This window comes from Panthera leo, chromosome B1 (assembly GCF_018350215.1).
Source record: "Panthera leo isolate Ple1 chromosome B1, P.leo_Ple1_pat1.1, whole genome shotgun sequence".
NCBI classification, from domain to species: Eukaryota; Metazoa; Chordata; class Mammalia; order Carnivora; family Felidae; genus Panthera; species Panthera leo.
Genome location: NC_056682.1, coordinates 50,162,396 through 50,185,924, shown reverse-complemented (window position 1 = coordinate 50,185,924; position 23,529 = coordinate 50,162,396). Strand labels below are relative to the sequence as shown.

General features: G+C 40.0%; 1 protein-coding gene across 3 annotated transcripts in view; it reads left to right on the top strand.

Annotated features, from left to right (window-relative positions):
• INTS9 (integrator complex subunit 9) overlaps positions 1-23,529 on the top strand; it is a 102,807-nt gene that overhangs the window by 45,924 nt on the left and 33,354 nt on the right. For all 3 annotated transcript variants that reach the window (XM_042934960.1, XM_042934959.1, XM_042934961.1), the window contains 4 exons: positions 2,419-2,558; positions 4,770-4,856; positions 20,202-20,322; positions 21,161-21,295. In XM_042934960.1, the coding sequence (XP_042790894.1) occupies positions 2,419-2,558; positions 4,770-4,856; positions 20,202-20,322; positions 21,161-21,295 (483 nt within the window). The remainder of the gene's footprint in view (positions 1-2,418; positions 2,559-4,769; positions 4,857-20,201; positions 20,323-21,160; positions 21,296-23,529) is intronic.

The window sequence follows — 23,529 nt, the reverse complement described above, 5'->3', positions numbered from 1 at the left end:
ATACAACAAGTTTAAAATTAAAATAATCTTTATTGGATTTTGAGTGAGAGAATGTAAATAAAAACATAAATGCGAGTATATAAACATGGTTTGGATGTTAAATTTATTTCTCAGGAAAAATGCTTATGTAGGCACCCTTGATATATATACAGACAGAATATATATGTATACATATATTTTTTTCTTCTAGCTGTCCTTACCAAATTTCTAATCATTCTAGACTCTGTGGGCTGACTCTTACATATTAAAGAGAAATTTCAAACTCACCCAGTTTCTCTGTGCAAGAGGGAAAGGAGATGCTTTTGAGCTTTCTTGTTGTTTCAACCGTTGTTTTCTTGTTTTCTAAAGTTTTTTTTTTTTAAGTTTATTTATTTATTTGGGGGGGGCGGGGGGAAGGGCAGAGAGAAAGGGAGAGAAAGAATCCCAAGCAGGCTCCACAGTGCCAGCACAGAGCCTGACACAGGGCTCAATCCCACAAACTGTGAGATCATGACCTGAACCGAAATCAAGAGTCAGACACTTAACTGATTGAGCCACCCAGGCATTCCCTTGTTTTCTTCTGGATCTGTCACTCTGCGATTATGTCTTAATTTTCTTATTTGTTTAAGAATGGTTCTAGAGAGGTAGTAGGGAATAGAACTATTGGAATGTTACATGACCCTTCCTTATGAGGATATTGTCCTGGAAGTGCAATGCACACATGGAGTTAAGGGTGGTGTAAATTAGCTGTTACTGTCATTAGGCATTTTATTCACACAGATTGCCATTGCCCTAGCAGTGAGTAACTTCTGACCTCTAATCTACATGCTGTCCTCAGGAGCTGATTATCTCTTGCCGGCTTTATTAAATTAACTTACTTTGTATGTAAAGCCATTCAACCAGAAAATACCCACAGCCAAAATGGCAAACTGTCTCTATTATTTGCAAGATGGCACAGAGCTCTTTGTTCTTACTTCTTCTCTGTGGGAGACATATTAGTTCAACAACCCATTCTCCCATCTGAAACACTTCCTTGACTTACCCTATGCTGTCCTTAGTACACCATACAATTTCTCAGAGGTAACTTTAGTGATTGAGACAATGTCTCTGAATAATCGCAATTCACTTTTCCCACAGAAAGTGCCAGTTCTAATGATGCATTCCTCCAACAACAGTGCGCCTAGGCCTGTTTTGCACTTGCCTACCACAACTGGGAGGGGACAGAGATGAGTCACACAGGATTCTTACCCTCAGAGACATTTAATATTGGAGGGACAAAGTGGTGCTTTGAGGAGCTGTTTTACAGAATGGCAACAGTCATAAGAGGGGCATCTACATAGAGACACCTGGGTGGCTCAGTTGGTTGAGCATCCAGCTTTGGCTCAGGTCATCATCTCACAGTTTGTGAGTTCAAGCCCCACATCAGGCGGATAGTACAGAACCTGCTTGGGATTCTCTCCCTTTGTCTCTCTGCCCTCCCAAACTCACTCACTCTCTCTCTCTCACTCACACACACACTCACTCTCTCTCTCTCTCTCTCTCTCTCCCTCCCCGCCCCCCAACCCATAATAAATAAACTTAAAAAAAAAAAAAAAAAGAGGGCTTCCAGAAAATGCCTTGGTAATTCTGAGAAAGAATTGTGTTTTTTTCATCTGGGCAAATCAGGAAGGTTTAACAGAGGAAGTGAATTAAGCTTTAAAGGACAAGTAGGACTTAAATATATGGGGAAATATTCCTTTCTGCTGAAAGAGTTTTCATAAAGTTTACTAAACACGAGTGGCATTTTTCCCTCACCTGCCAACCTGTCTTTCCCTTTTCATGTGACCTTAATAGTGGAGTAAAAGGTAAATTTAAGGTTAAGGCTAGGGCAGAATATGACAGTATAATTTCCTTTTGTGATTCTGACACTAGGTTTGTTTTGGATCTATATCCAGCACTAGTGGTCAAAATTTCCCTCTAGAAGAAAAAGAAGTTTCCTCCTGCATTTGCCTTGTGAAGGGCTAGTTTGTGCCTAAGCTGCTCCCTCTGTCACCAGTAATCCATGGCAGTGGTGCATTAGATTCGCATTCCCCTCACGGCTTCTGTCGTGCTCTTTCTGCTTCACGGTACCTGGTTGCACGTGCTAGGCAGCAGCTGCTGAGACGTCCTGTTGTCATTTCCCCTCATCTGCCTAACTCAGAACTCTATTTCGGTAAAATCTGAGTGCTGCTGGTGCACTGACTGGCTGCATTCTCGCTGTTAGCCATCCTGTCCTGCTACTTAATGCCAACATTAGGAAACATCCTAAAATGAGAGAATAGAAGCGTTGCGTGAAAGGCATCATTATTCTGTAGTACAAGAACAACTCCTCTGCATTCTGACAGCATCATTTTTCAGTCACATCATGTTGATCTATGTGCCCTGAACAGATATGTATCATTCCCTCCCCTTTCTTTTCAGACTGAGCTAATAGATCTGTCTACGGTAGATGTGATCCTCATCTCTAACTACCACTGCATGATGGCACTGCCCTACATCACTGAGCACACTGGTTTCACAGGCACAGTGTATGCCACAGAGCCCACCGTCCAGATCGGCAGGTGAGAGTATTTATTCTCCCAGCAGCAGAAAGTGGCTGAAGAACTCCTTCCTTCCTTGGTGACCATTTAACAGAATGTTGTGCCAAGAGTGATTGGTGTTTTCTTCTGAGCAGCTAACCCAGAAGTAGAATTGGTGTGAGTAGACTACTCTCCACAAATAAAACAAGCATTCATTGGAATTGCCTCAAGATTAATGCAGCAAGTAGTCTCAGTCTTTTGTTTGGTTTTTTGAAACAAAGAGTGGAAGAAGGTGTTCACAGAGACCGGTCCTCTGTGCAGATGACCCTAATTAGAGGAGGTAACGTTGAGTAAGATGTCACAAAGATGTAATGCAAAGAGCTTCAGGAGAAAGGAGCATAGCCTATTGAAAAGAAGAGATCGTATTACTTTGCTTTCAGAATTTCCTCCCTGTATGATTTAGCACAGACTGTAAATGGAGACAGCTTGTAGAAAACAGGATAAGTAATTAGATGGTTAAGTTGACTGTACTTGTGACAGGGTGAAACTCAGAGCTCTAAGGAGTAAAAGGAGCCTGCCTTTGTCTCTGAGAATGCTCTGCTGTCTCTTCCTCTGCCCCTCCCAAGCCTTCACGATGCAAGTGGTTGCTGCCAGTACCTATAGCATCATTTAGTGAGAGAAAAATCACGTGAAGAAAATTACCTACCCCAGAAAAAAGAATTATGTTGAAGCAGACTAACAAGTATGGTATAAAGTGAAACTAGCAAGACTCAAAATACAGGATCGAGGTGTTGATACAGACTCTTAGCTTCGGGTTCCAGTGTCTTGCAAAAGTACAAGATGGAATTACCAGAAAGAAACCAAATGTGTCCTTGTTTTTTGTGTCCGTTCACGTTAAAGAACATTTCATGTGTACAGGAGAAGCCTGGAGATCTGAGGAAGGGACATTATAGGAAAGGCAAACACATGGTGGTGGATCACTGATAATGAGAGGATAAGCTGAAAACATCAGACTCTACTCTGAAAAGGTTAAAGCATGAGGAAGGACACGCCAGACTGTTCTCCAGGAACTCCAGCCAGAACGATAATGTGCCTGGGTCCCAGATCTTTGAATGTGCTAGAACTAGTGCTGCTCCTTCAAGATGAAAGGAGATGGGGTGGGGAATAAATAAATCGATGGAAATGAAATGAAGTTGTTCAACGTTCAAGTGCTAGTAAAACTACAGCCTACCGTATCTCTATGTTGATTGGGAGAGGATTTGAGTCAATATGGGTCCTCTCTACTGCGTTCTGAAAGGGGAGTCAAGATGTTGAAAATCTTTTTCTTGCTTTTTGGTCATCCTCTAGTCATCCAGGATTCTCACAGGTCTCTGCCATGCACTTCTCAGAGCACATTGCATCATCGATCCACTCGAGTAAAGCATTTCTTAGGTTCCCCTCTGTTGTGATTTTGTGGTAATCTATCTCATGATCTGCACACAGAACCTGTCCTTTTGCAAGTCTTGAGTTAGGCTTTTAGGATTAATTCTTAAGAGTATTCTTCCATGTGGAATTTTGTAAATTCCCAAAACACATGTCAAGAAAACGTGCTTTTCCAGTGTAAAATTTCCACTTAATATTGTCATTAAAAAAACAATCCTGGGGCGCCTGGGTGGCTCAGTCGGTTGGGTGTCCGACTTCAGCTCAGGTCATGATCTCGCAGTCTGTGAGTTCGAGCCCCGCGTCGGGCTCTGTGCTGACAGCTCAGAGCCTGGAGCCTGCCTCGGATTCTGTGTCTCCCTCTCTCTCTGTCCCTCCCCTGCTCATGCTGTCTCTGTCTCTCTCAAAAATAAATAAAAACATTTAAAAAAAACAATCCTACCCCACCCCTGCTGCCACCAAAATCAGGTACTTCACAGTCATTTGGCTTTTCCTCCTTTCATATTTTTAGTTCCATGAAGGCAGAGATCTTAAGAATGAGAGCTAAACCATGGGCTTGTATATTTCAGTGTCCAAAGATAAGATACATGCCAGGCTTGTTTTAAAGGTGAATTAAATCATTTATGTTCGAAATGTCTAACATGGAAATTCAAAAGATGGTTGGGTTTCTGTTCAGGTTTATGTGAATGGGTGTCCAAATTTATATGCAACAGAGAGAAAAATGATTAGGGAGGGGGAAGGCAGACAAGCCCACTCGTCTTGGCTACCATGTTACGAATGTGGTGTTTTTCTCATTTTTCTATGAGTGCTCATCACTTTTTTCTTTAAACTCAGGCTTCTCATGGAAGAGCTGGTGAATTTCATTGAAAGAGTGCCCAAGGCTCAGTCTGCCTCCTTGTGGAAGAACAAGGATATTCAGCGGTGAGCAGTAGACCTGTCTGTTCCCCTTGACAGTAGACCCACAGGCTTTGTGAAACAGTACCATTTGTTCCTTGTGTTATGCTTTACGCTTTTACTGTTAGAACTCCCTATCTTATGGAAGGGCTATGTTTGATACAACCAATATATTGTGAGAGACCATGTCCAAGGTACTGTACAGGGTCCAAAAGGTTTTTAAAATTAGTAGAACAATTGGCGCTGTCTTTGAGGTGCTCAGGGGTTGATGGGAAGTCAGACCATTGACAGATAAATTACAGCTTTGGATGGCATGTATTGTAAGAGGTGCTCGTCACAGTGCTATAGGCACTCAGAGAATGAAGAACTCTTTGTGTAGGGAAGCTGATGAGGACATCCTTAGGAGGTGGCAGTTAAGGTGGGTCTTGAAGGAAGAAAAGGACTTTCCTGATAGAAAAGGTCAGGAAGTGCATCCCAGCACAGCATGACAGGATATAGTATATTCAGGGAACAGTGAGAAGTACAGGGTGGATGAGAGTGGGAAAGCAGAGAGGTGAGAAATGAAACTATAGAGGTACATTGGAGCAAGATAATGAAGAATCTGATGTGTGAAGTTTGAGTTTTGTGTTGTGGAGAGTGGGAAGTCCCTCTGTGGAGGTTTGTAAGGAGAAGAATGTTGTGATCACACATTTGGGGGAAAGTGACTCTAGAAGCAGCACGAAAGATGGGTTGGCTGTAGAGATGGAGGCAAAAGACCAGGTGTAGGACTCTTTCAGAAACCCAGGGGAGAGAACAAAAGCCTGAACGGAGGCAGTAGCAGGGAGCATGAAGAAATTTCTAAGACAGAATGGAGAAGAATTGATATGAATTGTGAAAGAGGCTGTGAAGTCATCCTTAGGAAGATCAAAGGAGAGCTGAGCGGCAGCCCAGGGTAAAAGGGAATTTCCCCACACCTGGCCTTGTCATTTGGTATCAGATGCTGCGGAAATATCATCATGTAAGATGGAGGTAAGACCCTTGGTTAATGGAAGTCCCAGGGAGGTTAGTTTCACTAGAGTGCTAGGATCAAAAACCAGATCGTAAGAGGTGACATAGTAGAAATATAATAGTAGAGGCAAGGAGGCAGCTTGATTCTACTTCCATGCTCATGTTTCAGTAGTAGCGGAGGACCCTAGCCAGTCTGAACATACTACGGTTTCTGTGAGCCTACCCTCCATCACGGTAGTCCCAGCCTTCCAGGCCTAGCATCCAGAGTCTGGAGTAAAAACTCGTCATTGGCTTTTTAAGTAGTGGGTGTCCCATGTGTGCCTGCCCAAGTCCACTCTTTTCCAGCCACCTTGCCACTGTGTTCTCTTTCCCTCTAGGTCAGTGATTTGTGAGCTCTCTAGTTATCTAAGCTTTAGAATGTCTTAATTCTTAGACTTAATTCGTAGACTATTCCTTCTACAAAAATATGTATGTGTAGCTAAGAGAATATGCTTTGTTTTTATACTGTAACTGTTTCAGAGTTTGAGCATATGAGTTTCCTCTGTGTATGTGTTGTTTTATTTAACTTACACTGTGTGCCAGACACTTGTTTTTCTTAATTCACTTAAAGTCTCAGCATTTTACTTAATTTATTTAGTTTTGTAACATGATCATTTTGCAGAAGAGAAAACAGTCACAGATAGGTTAAGTAACTTGCTCAAGGTCAGCCAACTAGTGACTGGTAGGATTTCAATTAGAACCCAGGCAGTAGGGCTAGCCTGGTTCCAGAGTTTGTGCTTTTAACCATTATGCCAGGCTGCCTTGAGGGCACACATGTCACTTTTTGAGTGCATGTGAGCCCCCTCAGGTGAGGAGAGGAGGAAGTATGTGTAACTGTGCTCATTTTTCTCCTCTGTTTTATTGATATTGTTTGGGTCTCGATTTCTGTGATTTAGGGATATGGTGTCTGTATGGCTTCATGGTAGGAAAGACTCACACGTGTGTCTGACTCTTCTGTGTGTACACCCACCTGCCTAAAACAAGGTCCCTTTCCCTTCTCATTTTGCATTCTTGTTCTCAGCTGCCTCTCCTCCTGCCCATTGCTATCCCTCCTTCCCCTTTTCTTTCTCTCTCCTGTGTGCCCACTGGAGCACATCAGACCTAGCTGTGTGCATTTCCCGCCTTAGAAATTTTAGGACTTTGTTCTCTTTCCCCATGGAACATGTACACATTGGCTCTTATTTCCTCCTTTTAAATTTATACCCCTTACAGTATTCTTCCACAAATAATTTTGGCACACCAGAAGTGATGTTCAAAGGTCACTGTTTCCTGGCTCCCAAACCCTGGGCCAAGTCTTAGGAAGTCCCATGTCCTTATTTTGCCTTTTCCTCTGTGACCTTGGGCAGAGTCCTTGGCAATTTTCCTTTGCCTCCCATTCTTTGTAAAATACAACGAGATAACTGACTTACAAAAGAAGTGCCATCGTTTATGAGGGAGAAGGGTGAAATGACCTTGAAGGAGCAGAGGATGGGGAGGGCAAGGTTGCAGGGGTAGACTGGAAGTTATTTCCTAAGATGCTTAGGAAATCTCCCTTTTAAAGAAGGGTGCTCCTTGAATTAAAACCTTGAATTCGCTATCTCGCCACCTAGTGGGCAAAAATCTGAAACTGTTGAAAGCTAACTTGGTAAAGGAGCAAGCCGAATAACTTGGACTAGTGGAGAAGACCTCATTTCATTATTTCATATATTGAAACCATATTTCTGATCCTGATCAAGTATTGTGTTTTGGCATCTGAGCACAAGATGAGCCATAGTTATTGATAAAGAGAAGACTCTTATTGGAAGGAATATGCTGAGTGTTAGAGAAACAAACCGAGCAAGCCATGTCCTCTTTTTCTCCTGGATAAACTCCGCATAAATATTACAAGCGGTAGAGGAATTTGAAGAGCTGTTTTGTAATTGACATCAGACAAAAGAGTTCTTGTGAAATACTCACCTAGAATTTAACCTTGGGCCAGAATACTAAAAGTGCTTCATTTGAATAACATTTATGCTGAAGGCTTTACATCACTTTAAAATTTCTGTCACGAGCCAGTTCATATCTAGTGTCCCAAAGTACTGTGGCACACTAAATTGAGTGAGAAACACTGTTTTTTGCTGTCTGCTACATTGACATTTTTCCCAAGTGATATGGGCTGTGTCTTCTATTTTTTCATTCCCCCCTTTTCTTCCTCCTTTAATTCCTGTACTCACCTTGTTGAGAGGGGTCTTAAGTAGGGCTTACAAACTCAGATGACTCCAGGGATGGGAAAGGTCAATACAAGAGTAAGGTGGGCCACCTGTAACTGTGGACTAGGGATCACATCCCTCTAAAGGGGCACAGCTTCAGCAGATTATGGCCATATGGAAACGTGAGTCTATTGCTGCCAAATCTTCCTTTTCTTTTTCTTTTTTTCTTTTTTTAAGAGAAACCCAAACTCTGGATGTTTTAAATGTGATTTTTTTTTTCATCTTTTTAAAATGTTGGCTCACACATGAAGATAAAATCCTGTATGATCCAAGTAAAACACCTCTGAGTTGGATTTGAGACTCAGGCCCCCAGTTTTTGACTTAAACTTCACACAGGCGGTCTCTTGGTTAAGTGCCTAGAATTGATGCATTTTGGTAGCTTAAGTTATTTAATAAGACCATGAACTAAAAAAATAAATTAATTAAAACCTTTCAGACTCATTGGTCAAAGGAATCTGACAAATTCTCTTAAATCATTTGAAGTTAGTTTGAGTTAGCGTTTGATTTAGTATTAGGATGTATACCAAAAGAAGCTATTACTCTTGCTTTTTGGCAGCTGTCTGACTCCCCTGCCTCAGTTGACACCGCTCCTTGAGATTTATTTAGAAGTTAGACATCTTTCTTCCTCATTTTGATGGCCGCAGTTTACTCTTCTTGAAAAAGAGATTTTGAAGGGTAGGAAAAGGAGACTCCCTCTGCAAGATAATTTTTGAGTCTCTGACTTTCCCATACCCACTTCAAGGTTTAGGGTTTTTAACAGGAAAATTTAGAACAGAATAATCCACTTAAGAAACTAAACCAGCAGGTAGGATTTTCCTGTATTAGCCTGGAAGTCTACGGTTATAATTAAGGATAAATCATTACAGGATATTGTCATAACCTTCTTGCAAGCATTAAGGAATTATGCACCGATATATTCCTGGCAGAAATGTTGTGGCAGTTTTCAGTAGTCAGAGCTCAAATATGTGGGTTCATCCCTTATAAAAAACATAAAAGAAGACATGGTTGAAGTTCCTCAGCTCTGATGCTCCATGGGTATTTATAGAGGAATTTATCAGGGCTAACTATATGGTCGGGAAAAAATTAAAGCTATGGGCTTGGAGATCAAATAGACAGGTGTTTAAATTTCATATCTGCTTCTCAGTAGCTGTAGCAATTTATTTCTTCTAGGCTCTGTTTCTTCATTTATAAAACAAGAATAACATTAGCAGCCTTGCAGGGTTGTGTTGAGGACTAAATAAGTAGCATGAGAGTCCTTCAAACAATGCAAGGCACATTGTAGGTGCTCTGTAAACACCAGCATCCTTTTCCCCTTTAATGATACCCTTGGCTCACATAACCTCTTTTCCGTAATCAGCACACATGTGCCTTCCACAACCTAATTTATCTTTAGGTGCTACCTTTCCTGATGAAAGTAAGGTAGTATAAAAGAAGGAAAACCATTTTTCTGATTCCACAGTTGTCTCCTGTTAGTTAGCACTGTCATCCAGACGCTGGCACTCAGTCTCCTTTTCTGTAAAACAAGAGAATTGAATTAAATTATCTCTAAGTTCACTTAGGTTACAGCTTTTAAAGATGTCCAAGGGAGAGGCTCCTTAAGCCAGTGTTCATGGAGTGGCAGTACTTTGATGAAGTCATCACTGCTTGTCCTTGAGCTTTGCAGTTCCAGAAACTTAATCATTTCATTTCACTCAGAGTTGATTAGCCTCTGAGGGACTGATTCCGGCTAACTAAACTCCCAGGATATTGACTGACAAACAAAAATCCCATTTAATTACTTTATACTGAGACATCTGCCTGGCTCCAGAACTAAAATGGTTCATCTATCTAGGACACTCTGGTCTGGTCAGCAAGTCCACTTAAGAGATCAAGTTATAGATAAGAGGTTTTTTTGATGAGAATCGAATCAAAGCAAAGGTAGTTTAGGTACTCTGGAGAATTGTTTCTATTGTGCTTTAGTAGCCTAAGCAATTGCCTTTGTCCTTTTTAGAGATAAATGGGTCTAAAACAGAAATCAGAAATTATAGTTTTAGGTTAATATTAAATGCCCAGGGCGCCTGGGTAGCTCAGTTGGTTAAGTGTCAGACTCTTCTTGATCTTGGCTCAGGTCATGGTCTCACAGTTCAGGAGTTCAAGCCCCACCTCGGGCTCTGCACTGACAGTGCAGGACTACTTGGATTGTCCGTCTCCCTCTTCTCTGTCTTACTCCTTCGCCCCCACCCCCACCCCCTCCGCTGCTCACGTGCTTTTTCTCTCTCATATAAACTTAAAAAGAAATATTGAGAAATGCTTGATTATCAAGCTCCACTTTAGTAAACTCCACATAGATCATCACTCTGCTAAAACATCTCCACCCCACCCCATTCACATGTATATTAAGCACACTTTCCTGTAATGAGAGGAAAAAGACGTTGCTGTTGCTTATATTCTTTGTATTCTGCTCTTACATTCATTTTGCAGATTCCTTCATTCATCACACACTTAGAAAAAACCCAACCAGGGTTTTATCTCTAAGCTTTTAAGTGGTCCCTATGGACTTAAAAGTCTTACTCTTTAACACAAACACATGGTCTTTGCTGCTTGTTGGATGCTGGTAGGATGGAAGAAGAGACAGCAGAGCTCTGGCATGATGTCAGAACACTGGGGGAAAGTTTCTTAAGTACTCAAGTGTGATAAGAAAAAACAAAACAATGAAATCTTTTAGAAAGTACTTATTAAACATTTAGACTCTGAGAACTTGACTTTGATAAATTAGAAAGCCAGAAAAAATAGAACTAGTTCCCACTGGGTTTCTTTATCCAACTTTTCCTGAATCAGCCAATCATCTTAATAGCTTCGAATGGCTCTATAAATCCCTCTCTATAATTACAGCCTCAGGTAAGCACAAGCAGAATTTTAGGGAAAGTTAGGTTAGATGTTAGGAAATATAAGGAAGTAGTGACCAAGTGACTAAATATCGCAAAGGAGTAAGAAAAGGGTGTCAATGAAAGGAATTTGTGAATATAAATATGGAATTCAGACGACTTATTGACTAACTGCCAAGTACCTGACATCATGATAAGTTTGCAGGAAAATGCCCCCAAAAGTTTAAGACATAATCCCTGTACCCAAGGAGCTTGTCAAGCAAAGATTATATACTAAGTGGCCAGACTTATACTGGACTTGGCAGATTTAAGTAGAGTTTCAAAGAGGGAAGAGGCGATTCTAAGATAAAGGAAGGGTAGAGGCAAAAACAGGGCAACATGGCATGATTGAGAAGTGACTGGATTGGTTCAAACCAGCCAGTGCATACCAGGAAAGAGAGAAAAGAATTGGAAATTAACATTGTAGAAAGGATTATTGAAACTTTGGTCATTTGAAAAAGCCACCAGTATATTTGACTAATTCCTAGTTTAAATCTCTTCTGCAGCTGATAGGAAATTCACCAAAATTGTGGAAATTTTGTCACCAAACCTGTATGAAAAAGGAAACCTCTGGATATTTCCCAATAGAAAAATGACAAATAATTAGTTTTAAATCTGAAAAATAGTGTACTCAATAAAAGGTACCAGAATAAGATACCCAAAGAATTTAAGTATAAGGGGGGAGCTAAAGTGATTGAATTTCATTAAAAAGCTGAATTTCATAAAGCACTGATTATCCTATATATGATTTTATATATATACACACACACACACACACACATATATATATATATATATATATATATATATATATATATATATAAACACATTTGCTGTAGTCCTCACAACAATCTTTGAAGGAAGTATTTTACCCTCAGTTTAGAAATATGGTGGAAAGAAAAGGTTAAGTAAATCGCTCAATGTTGCAACCAAAATAAGCAAAAATTGAAGTTAAATTGGATATGAAGAATACCCTTCTACAGAAGTTCTGTATAATTAGTGCTTGTAAAAATGTCATTGAGGAGACCTCAGGAAAGCCCAGACTTAGTTAAGGTATTTAAACATGGGTTCCGTGCTAACATGTGATCCAGAAAACTATAATTTATGAATAACACTGGGTTGTCTGTTCTGAGTCGCCTACAAGAGCTTCACCTCTCTCTGGCTCCACTGGGAAGGAATCACTCATGTGGGTGATGGCACAGTTCTGTTCCTCACAGGTGATGGACTGAAGCCTCCTTCAGGCCCTTGTGTGTGGACCTGTCCACAGAGCGTCTCATAGCAGTTTCATCATAGTGAGCAAGAGGACAAAAGAGAGAATATGGGCAAGATGGAAGTCACAGTCATTAGTAAACTAATCTTAGAAGAAGTGACATCCCTTCAGTTTTGTCATATTCTCTTCACTTGAAGCAAACCACTAGGTCCAGCCCACCCTCTGGGGAGGGGAACCACACAAGGGAGTGAATACAGAAGGCCAGGGATCCTTAGGACCATGTTAGAAGCTGCCTGTCATAAAATCCTACACTGAGCAGGTCAGACTCCAGACCAGAGTCCTTGGGACCTGCATAGCCTTCCTCTTCTGGCTCACTGGTTGGTTCTTCCCTGAAGTTCTCACCTCCTCACACACTGTCATAGGGCTCTCTAGCCAAACTTATTGGTGCACTTTGGACAGAACTTGTCAATAATTGACTCACTGGTTCCTGCCTTTCCTGGGGCAACAAGTGAACAGACATTTTTATTTTGTGAGTGTCTTTTGTGTTGGGCACTGCTCAGTCAGGATACAAAAATGCAAAAAGATACTATGGTGTGAGTAATACAATATAATGGAATAAAAACATATATGTTATTGTTTTTATTGTTGTATTTAATAAGGCTATTATTTCCTTCCCAACAGTGCTCTCCTAAACTAGTTATTAAAAATCATCATGAATGTTTCTTTATAAACAGATGCTTTCCTCAGTTTCTCTGGAACATAAATTTATTATTTCTATGCCATTTGCCCTAACGGGAAGATGAGAGAAGATCCAAGTTGAAATATACCTGAATTTTTCACAAGTCTTTTGTTTTGCTTAAGGAAATTGTTATTCTCTACACTCTAGTAATTTCTCCAGAAGTAGGTTCTGGACTGTTGAAGACAAAAGTAATAGATATTTCACATCTTTGGTCTTCCCTTTTTCTCTTATCAAGGGCTCAGCATTTGGTGGCTTATTCTAGAGGTTGAATATATAATTGTTTACTCTCCAACAGAGAGTGAAGGAAACATTAGCCAAATGCCTCGTCTTGAGAAAGACTGTTTCATATTTTAATCTGCTTAATTTGTAGAGGACATTGTCCCAGATGGCAAGGGGAGAGTATGCTGGGAAGGGTCCTCAAGGGAAGAAAGTAAAGCCCAGAAAGTTGTTTCGGGTAATGGCCGTACTGGTTGTCAAGGGATGGGAAGAAGGTTCACTGTAAGGAAAGCGGGTTGAATCTAGCCTTGAGTATGACTTTTTGCTCCACCTCTAACAGAGATGACTCTGTTGCAGCGCCTTGGCAAAGCTGAGGGCAGTGTAAGACAAATTCACCTAAGTTGAAAGATGTGATTAGGCTGCAAGTGTTATTTTTCATCCGCCCCACCCTCTCAAGCCACTCCCATAATAGCCTTCCAGCTCTGGCTTAAAGCTTAGAAACAAACCCTTCTTCTCCTACCCAGCCCAAAGTAAGAAGTCTTTATTTTTATGAAGGTCAGCACTAGGGTGCCCAAACCATGAAGCTCCCTGATCCTGAGGAATTTAAAGGAGCTACAGCAGGGGAGTAGCTTGGGTTCTTTCTTGAGACCCTATAGAGCAGTGCGTGGGCCACTCAAGTTCAGAGTCATTGCTGCTCATTGAAGTAAATCACCCTGGGCTGAAGTTTACTCTGATACTGTTGGAAAATGCATATGTTCCTGGAGCTGTGTTGGCTGTGTTTTGGGAGGGGAGGAGTTGGGGGAGGGAGTGGTTAGAGACCATCTTTATTCAGCATCTGTTCTCTGCCAGACATTCATGTACATTATACTATTTACCCCTCACAGAACAACTCTAAATTCTTCTAGAGGTGCTGCTCTCCCAGTTTCACAAATGAGGAAACTGAGGCTCAGAGGTGAAGAAGTAATGCTGGGATTTATATCCAGACAAGACTGTAAATCCTGTTTCTTCCATCAGGTGCCTCTGAGAGAAACCTCTCCTTCCTCCAAGTAGTTGGCAGAGAGTCAACAAGGGTGTGAAAGGAGAAGAGAAGCAGTAGCAGCAGCCCCTACCAGTAGCTGCATCCAAAGGGCTCTCCTGTACCACTTCCCTGTCTCTGATACACAGTTAGGCCATTCTCCCAAAGAGCACATAGGATGTGTACCTGGCCTTGACCACTGTCACAAGACCTGAGAAAAAGAAGCTGTCTAGATTTTAAAGGAGTAAGTGTTGTCCACACAAAATATGAAGAGGAGACAACATGATGGGTTACAGGCTGGAGGAAACGTGGCACCAAGAGAGCTGTTTATAACTCAGTATACAGAACAAAGGCTGAGGCAGGACCCAGATAAAGAAGGGCCTTATAAAGTCATGCTAAGAGCCTTGGATTTTATTCTGAATGTAATGGAAAGCATTAAAGTGAAAAAGGGGAGGGAGGGAGGGTGGGTGGGTGGGTGGGCGTGTGTGTGTGTGTGTGTGTGTGTGTGTGTGTGTGTGTGTGTGTGTGTGTGTGTATTTGCATTTTCAATATATCTTTTAGACCCTTCAGTGAGAGAAGGCAAGTCTGCAGGCAGGGATGACTCATGGCTTTTGACATCTTTTTATTGCCTTGTACTGTTGTAAAAATGTTTTAGACTTAAACTCCTTATGAGCAGAAGCCTTTATGTTGTGCCTGTTCTAGCCCTTATAGGACTTCAGTGCTATGGCCATAGTCAGGGCTAAATATTTATTGAATAAATATTGTAAAACCTAAAGCAATCCAGTGTATGTAGGACAGATAAGTGAAATAAAATCTTCATGAGTGTGTTTATGCAGAAGGTAAAGAGAAGGATTATTAATATTTTGTTGCTGGAGAAACAAAGGTAAGGAGAATTGGGACAGTGTGATCCATGTGCTAGGTTAGCTAAACCTCTATTCAGTGTTTATATTATTCTGACTGTATAAATGCAACTCCCTGGCCTTATAACATTGTTAGGATTACTTTTCTTGTACAACTTTTTGTTTTCCCTTGAGTTAGTAATGATCTTGTCTGCTTAGTTTCCTATACACTTCTTACTAATTTATCTCCAACCTGTCTCTTTGTACAAGTCTCTCCTCAGTATGTTCAAACTCAGTGTGTTGTAACAGTTTTATCTTCTTGGAAATTCTCTCCCAGAACCTTCTCTTTCCCCCGTCTGATCTCAGCTGCTCTTGGGCCTGCAGCATGGCTCTCCATGTAGGATTTTCTTCACCATTATCCTGAAGAGATCCTCACCTCTTTCTTCTGTTGCAACCTCTGTTTTCTGGGTCTTTTTCTTGTTCATGCCTTCATTTTGCCAGGCACATTCCCTACTAACTTCCTGAGGAAGAGTGCATGGGAGGCAAACTTTCTGAGACACTGCACATCTAAAATGCCTTTGTTGTGCCCTCACCCTCCAATGGGTAGAAATCCGGATTTGATAAATTTTCTCTAGCTTCCAGAAGTGCTGTTGAAAAGTCCAGTACTGGGGCGCCTGGGTGGCGCAGTCGGTTAAGCGTCTGACTTCAGCCAGGTCACGATCTCGTGGTCCGTGAGTTCGAGCCCCGCGTCAGGCTCTGGGCTGATGGCTCGGAGCCTGGAGCCTGTTTCCGATTCTGTGTCTCCCTCTCTGTCTGCCCCTCCCCCGTTCATACTCTGTCTCTCTCTGTCCCAAAAATAAATAAAAAAAGTTGAAAAAAAAATTTTTAAAAAAAAGAAAAGTCCAGTACTATTCTGAGTCTAAATCTGTGGTATGTATCCCTCTTACTCCTCCGTGAAAACTTAGAATATCCTCTTTGTTCCTTAAACTCACGATGATATTAAAAAAAGAAAGAAAGAAAATCATGATGATGTGGTTTTACTAAGGGACAGTTTTCATTCATGGGCTGAGTACTTAGTGGGTCCTTATCTAGAACAGAGGTTGCAACTGTGGCCAAGCCCCTGTTTTGTGGGCCAAATGTGTCCTGCCAGTTTTTATAAGTAAAGTTCTATTGGCATACAGCCACATTCATGCATTTACATATTTTCTGTGGCATTACATAGCTAGGTTGAATGATGCGACAGAATGTGGTCTACAGAGCTTAAAATATTGTTTTTTTTTTTTAGAAAGCATGTTTGCTTTATAAAAACTTTAAGTCTGAAAAGTTAAGAACTTCAATTTTGGCAAAAAAATTTTTTTGTTTTTAAAATGTTCTCCCTTGTGTTTTATGTTCTTTCTTTCTGGAATTCTTAACACTTAGATGTTGAACCTCTTGGACAGGAACTCAGGTTTTTTTTTTTTTTTTCTGTCTTCTTTTTCCATCCCTTTGTTTTTGTTTGCTCTTTCGTCTGAGAAATTCTCTTTACCTCCCAACCTATCCATGAGTTTTTCATTTCTGCTATTATAATTTCTTATTTGGGCATAGTTTTTTCTATTTTTTAAATGAACTTCTATTGTAATATACAAATAAAAAACAGATAATATATAGTTAATAAATTACTATAAAGCAACCATCCTTATAACTGCTACTCAGGTCTAAAATAGAAGATTTCCAGTAACTCAGAAGCTCCTCTCCGTGCCCCAATCTAATTATAATCCACTCTGACACATATGGATTTTGACCCATTCCAATATTGTCTTTTTGCAGCTCAGATTTTCCCATCTTTGGACAGTGAGCCTTTTCATGGTGTCCACTGTGTCCTTTTATTGTGACCTTTGTATGTACCCTTTGTTTCCTTGCTAATCTAGTTTAACACTCCTCTTGTTTATTCCCTGTCCTAAATCTTGAAGCCCCCATTTCTCTAAAAAAACTCTGTATTCTTTTAGTTGGAAATGGAATTTTAAGCTCCCGTTCTGGTTGCTAACAATACTCCTTACTTCTGATTGGTTGTTGTTTCTAGGTTGTCATTCAAAGGAAGGAGCATATGTATTTTTCCTTCCCTTTTTTTCATGCTTTTATTATATTTATATTATCAGAACATACAGCCCTCACATTCTATCCTCTCTCCCTCTGAACCTTCATTTGGCCTTACTTCTGGAAAACTGCACATAAACGTTCAGCTGATACATTGATGTTTCTGTAGTCAATTTGGTTATCGGAAACTCATTCTTCAGAAGCTGTCTCAGGATGGGATCATGAGAACAATATTCCCTGAGTTCTCGCAGGTTAATAATTGTTTATCTGTGCTCAGTGACCTTGAAAGTCAGTTTTGCTAGTTGTATAATCTTTGGCTTGCATTTTCTTGCTTTGAATGTCTTAAATATTTTACTCTGTTTTCTTTGAGTAAAACAGCATTGCTGTTGAAACTCTGGTATCATATTTTTTCCTTTGTAAGTCACTCGCTCTTTTTGCCTAGTTGCCCCCAAAGTTTGTTTTATTTATAGTGTAAATATTTTCCCAGAATATATCTTGTGTTCTTCTGGGTCAGTATTTCAGGTATGCGTTCAGTTCTTTCAGTGTGTAGTTTCAAGCCTCTTTTTATTTTAGCAATTAGAGGTTTTAGTATTTGGCTTGGATTTCTGTTAGGGACTCCTGTGCTCTGTATGTTGCATCTTCCTTGCCTGATTTTTGTTTTATGTGGTTCTTTTGTGTCTTGTATAATTTTTTTTATGTTTTTAACTTATTTTGAAATTTTGATATGTTGGCATGATTTCATTGTCTCTGCTGTTATATTTTTATGTCTAAACTTTTTCTCATTATCCCTCTTCTTTAAAAAGTCTCTTCTCTTTTCTTAGATATACTATCTTGTTTATCTAAGGATCATAATGATAGTATTTTTTTAAGTTTTATTCTACCAGCCTAATTTATTTCCTGTCCTCCTCCCTTCATTTGTTTTGGCCTTTATCATTTTAGAGACTTTCCTCACATGTATGGTAATCCTTGGTTCTTGGCTCATGTTGAAGAGTTGGACAGTAAAAAAAAGATTTTTTTAAAAAGAGTCGGACAGTAAAAAAACTGATTAGAAAATCTGTGTACCATGAGTTAAGTCTTGCTGAATTATAGACTTCACCATACTGTAATCTGGTTGGGCCTTTTTATCATGAAACCCCCAGTGGCGGTGTCTTTTAGTTGATTGTTTTCTTTGGTACTGATCAAATTTTTCAGAGAAGTTTCTTCTGGTCTCCTACCCCCCTGGAGGATATAAGCCTGACTGATAGTGTTCTGGGAGCCATATGAGGAGAAGAAAATTGTTACTCTTGGTATATAAACTTTGCTTAATAAAGCTTCTTCTAGGGGCACCTGAGTGGCTCAGTCGGTTGAGCATCTGACTTCGGCTCAGGTCATGATCTCATGGTTCATGAGTTCGAGCCCTACATTGGCCTCTGTGCTGACAGTTTGGAGCCTGCTTTGGATTCTGTGTGTGTGTGTGTGTGTGTGTGTGTGCGCGCGCGCGCACCCCTTCCCTGCTTGCACTCTCTCTCTCTCTCAAAAATAAACATTAAAAAAAATTTAAAAGAAAAATAACAGAGCTGCTTCTAGTTGTTGGTTTCCCCTAGTCCAGACCCTCATTTTTATTCTCTCCAGAGAATAACCTCTAGCAACATGCCTGGGAGGAGAAGAGGCAGTGCTGAGCTATGTGGAATAGATGAGAATTGGAAGGTTCTATTTCTCATCAGTTTTTTTCAACAAATCCCCTTGTTTTTAGGCTCACCTTCAGTCTCACTTCCAGATATACCTATTGTTTCAGATTGCTGAGCTTTTTATGGGTTCTGCAGTATAAATTGCTTGAGTTAAACTTTCCTGTGTCTGCTAAGTCAGTTTTTTGTCTTCCTACTTTCCACTTTCTAAAATGCTGTTGCTATGTCTCTTCTCTCATTCTCTTTGTCTTAAAGGCGTGTGTGTGTGTGTGTGTGTGTGTGTGTGTGTGTGTGTGTGTGTAGCCCTTAACTATATTCAGTGGTATTTAAGGAGAGAGAACAGAACTAACGCACACTTTCAGTTCACCAGAAAATCCTTGACCTATTTGTACAGAGAATCTCAGGGAAGTCCCTCTCTCAGGTCTGTTCCTGAGTCTGTTACAGCAAACAATACAGTGTTTTTCTAATGACAAATTTTTGTTTGCTTGTTTTAAGGGATACTCCTGATGCTAATCTGAAAGGTCACAAATTGTGTTTTATTTTCCTCCCTTATGCCAAGCTTCAGCTGTGTTTAACTCAATCCCTTTCTATAGCTTTGCAGGCCTATGAGTAAAGTGTATTTCATATATCACTCGTGAACAGGGAGGAGCAGTTGAAATGTCCTATTGAAATGCTCTTTGTTAAGATGTATATGATAAGCCCTAGAACAATCACTAAGGAAAAAAAATACAGTGAAACATCGTGAAGGAAATTAAAAGGCTGCATCAGTAGTAAAGTAGTAAAGGAGGAACAGAGGGGAAAAAAAAGACCTGAGGCACACAGAAAACAAAAGTTAAATTGGGAAACATAATCCAACTATATCAATAATAAATGTGAATGTATTAAGCAGTCCAAATGTCAGAGATGGTCAGACTAAATTAAAAAAAACATATCCAGCTTTGTGCTCGATAAACAGAATGGAGAATAGGAAAATAGAGAAAAGTTAGGGTTTTTTAAAAAAGGATCAACAAAACTGAAAAACTTTTAGCTAGACCAAGAAAAAAGAGAGAGGACTCAGAAGTGAAAGGGGGACAGTACTACCACCCTTACAGAAATAAAAATGATTATAAAAGAATCCTGTCAGGGTGCCTGGGTGGCTCAGTTGGTTAAGCCTCCGACTCTTGGTTTCAGCTCAGGTCATGATCTCACAGTTCTTTAGTTCAAGCCCCACATCAGGCTCCATGCTGATGGTGCAGAGCCTGCTTGGGATTCTCTCTCTCCCTCTCTGTCAGCATCTCCCCCAACTCACTCTCTGTGTCTCTCTCTCAAAAAAATGAATAAACTTTAAAAAATTAAAATAAAAAAAAAGAATCCTGGAGGCAGTTATATGCCAGTAAGTTGTAATAACTCAGATAAAGTGGACAAATTACTTGAAAGGATTTCGTGATAACATAGAGTTGGCATTGTGATGCATTTACAGGCTGCTGCCTTCTCCACTCAAGGACGCAGTCGAAGTATCAACCTGGAGAAGATGTTATACAATGCAAGAGGTGAACTCTGCCCTTAGCAAAATCCAGCTGGTGGGATATTCTCAGAAAATTGTGAGTGTTAATATGGTTTTAAGTGATGCATGAATGCTTTTGATTCATCCTGTTACCCTTTGGGAGGATCTTCTCGTTCCCTTTCTTCAGCCATTCACTTACTGAGAATCTTGTACAAGGTGAAAAAACAGAGCAATTGTCATTATCTTCTGTCTTCCACCCTCCAGGCTGATAGTTGTGTTCTTTCCTAACCCTTACATTCCCCATCGTTAGCCAGCATTCTACTGACCAGCATGTAATGAGTCAGGAGAAAGACATCTCATCCTATTCACTTAAGAACAGTGGGCGCAGCTTTATAGATTTTGGACAAGTGAAATAATACAAGAGCATAAAACAGATCAAGAAGCGATTTGTTGGCAGGTATAACTTTTGAGCTCTGACCTGATAGTAAGTGTCCCCATTTTTGTTAACTTAGGCCCAGAGCCACTCAGTATAGAACAACCAGGCAATTAATGCCTAACCTAAAAAAAGAAAAAGAAAACCCAAGTATTTGTCTCTTTGGTGTTGCTGGTAATCTATTGCCTCTTTATTTAAAAAAATAAAAAATCTATTGCCTCAGTCTTTTCATGAGTGAGGCCTGAGTGCCTGGTACATGTAGATATTCTGAAACTCAGGGGGTAAGGATTGCTTTCTGGGTCTACCATCTGGTCTCCATTGATTTTTTTTTTGCTTTATACTTTCTGTTTTACTTTCAAATTTCTATATCTAAGTAGAGAAGGATATTTCTGGGGTTTTTTGGTGGTTTTTTTTTTTTTTTTTTTTTCCTGCAAAGACTTATCTGGTATGACTGTACTGCTGAAAGCTCATCACACATTCTCTTACTGTGGTTCTTTTCTAGGAGCTTTTTGGTGCAGTTCAGGTGACTCCACTAAGCTCAGGCTATGCCCTTGGAAGCTCCAACTGGATTATCCAGTCCCATTATGAGAAAGTATCCTATGTCTCCGGATCCTCCTTACTTACCACACATCCCCAGGTAGTTCTGATTCTCTTTTAACAGTTCAGTGTTTTGGTTACTGAACCCAAATTGATAATGTATCCGGAACATCATCAGTTGTTTTTAAATCTTCCTAATTTTGGTTTCTACAAGTATCCTATTTAAAAAAAAAAAAAAAATTATTGTTATTTTGGTAAGAATGCTTAACATGAAATCTACCGTTTTAATAATTTTTATACTATACATTATTGTTGACTACAGTACAGTGTTGTATAGCAGATCTCTAGAGCTTATCTTGCTTAACTGAAACCTTATGTTAAGACACTCTTCCTGAAAGGTAGATTTCCCATGTCCCAGTGTTTAGGATTGCAAGGTCCTCTGTAAGATCCTGCTGCCTTTGGGTCCATCTCTAGGATTTTGAGATTTCCCACCACTTTCAATAACCATAGCCTAATATACAACAGAAATGGTCACCCATTTACTCAGCAGATGTTAATTATTTCTTTATTAAGGGTCTACTATGTATGTGTCAAGCACTCATTAGGTATTAGAGGGTCCATGGTGACCCACAGGCAAAGTCCTAGCTCATGAATCTATGTTCAGAAGAGCAAGGAGGGGCCATTGTGATTGCAGCATGCTGAGTATGGTCAGCAGGGGTGTCCATGAAATGAGCACAGCCAGGTGAGGTGGAACTTTGTTGACCATGATGAGAAATTTGGATTTTATTTTAATGTATTTTGTTTATTTTTCAATGTTTGTTTATTTGAGAGAGAGAGAGGGAGAGGGAGAGAGGGAAGCAGCAGAGAGAGAGGAAGACAGAATCTGAAGCAGGCTCCAGGCTCTGAGCTGTCAGCACAGAGCCCTATGTGGGGCTTGAACTGACAAATCATGAGATCATAACCTGAGTCGAAGTTGGACACTTAACGACTGAGCCACCCAGGTGCTCCTTAATTTATTTTATTTAAACGTGTTGAGGGAAGCTATTAGAAGATTTTAGCTTGGTTATTTGTTAAGTCATATTTGACAAGAAGCTAAGTACATACGTACCCATTGTTACAAATGTATTGTTTGTTCCTTTTTAGGTATTTGTAATGAATTTATTGTCCATTTCATAAATCCTGATTCTTTCCATATTTGTAAAGGAGGGGCAGAAATCAGATAGTTAGCTGATGGATGGATATGTAGATGGATAACTTGGGGAAGCCCATATCTTATTTTAATACGAAGAGGAAAAATGCCTGCTGTAGGTCTAGAACAATAGGATGCTTATGATCTGTCACCATGTATTGGTTTTTTTCATACCTTCTTTTATAATCAAATTTCATCTCCAGGTCTAGAGGAGGGGACAAGTTGCTTTTTTTTTTCCTATAGCTAGCAGAATTCTGGGCCTTTCCCGCTTATTGAAATCAAAAGCCCATCAGTGTCATCTTAATCTGCTTCATTGAATCAAAATACTTTATTGGCACCTTCTATCATTCTTGATATATTCTTCCATAAAAGACAGAAAAATTATTTGGCTGCCAACTCTTCCGATTTGTCCTGCTTAGATCAAAGGCTTTACAGTACTACTGATGTAATTTCCAGTAAATTATTCTTCCAAGGTTCGTAAATTTAAAGGGAAAATAAGGTCTTGAAAGTAATGAGCAACATACCTAAGTAATTAATTTTAATTTCAAGCTGGCAACCAGTGTTGTATATAAAAAAGATAATGAATTCGATTTCCTTTCACCCAGATAATTGGATTTTTTTTTTTTTTTTTTTTTTTTTTTTTGAGAGAGAGAGCATAAGCAGAGAACAGGGGCAGAGAGAGAGAATCCTAAGCAGGGGCTCGCTCCTACGACCTTGGGATCATGACCTGAGCCAAAACCAAGAGTTGGATACTCAACCGACTGAGCCACCTGGGCGCCGCAATGATAATTGGATTCTGCATTGAATTAGCAAGGATAAGAAAAGTTTAAGTTTGAAAAACTTAACAGTCAGCTTCCGAGGTCAGCAAGCTATTGTCCATGGACCAAATTTGGCTTGCTACCTGTTTTCATAAATGATGTCTTCTTGCAGTACAGCCACATCCATTTGGTTATGGATGGTTTATGGCTGCTTGCACACTGTACCAGCAAAGTTCTGCTTTAGACTTTACAGAAAAGGCCAACCACTGGTCTACTTGAGTGGAACCTCCCTAGGTAGAAAAAATAGGCTGCTTTAGTGATCTAATAAGCATAGCAGAGTGAGGCTTTGGATTAAGCCTGAAATGGTAAGAATGGAATGACAAAGAA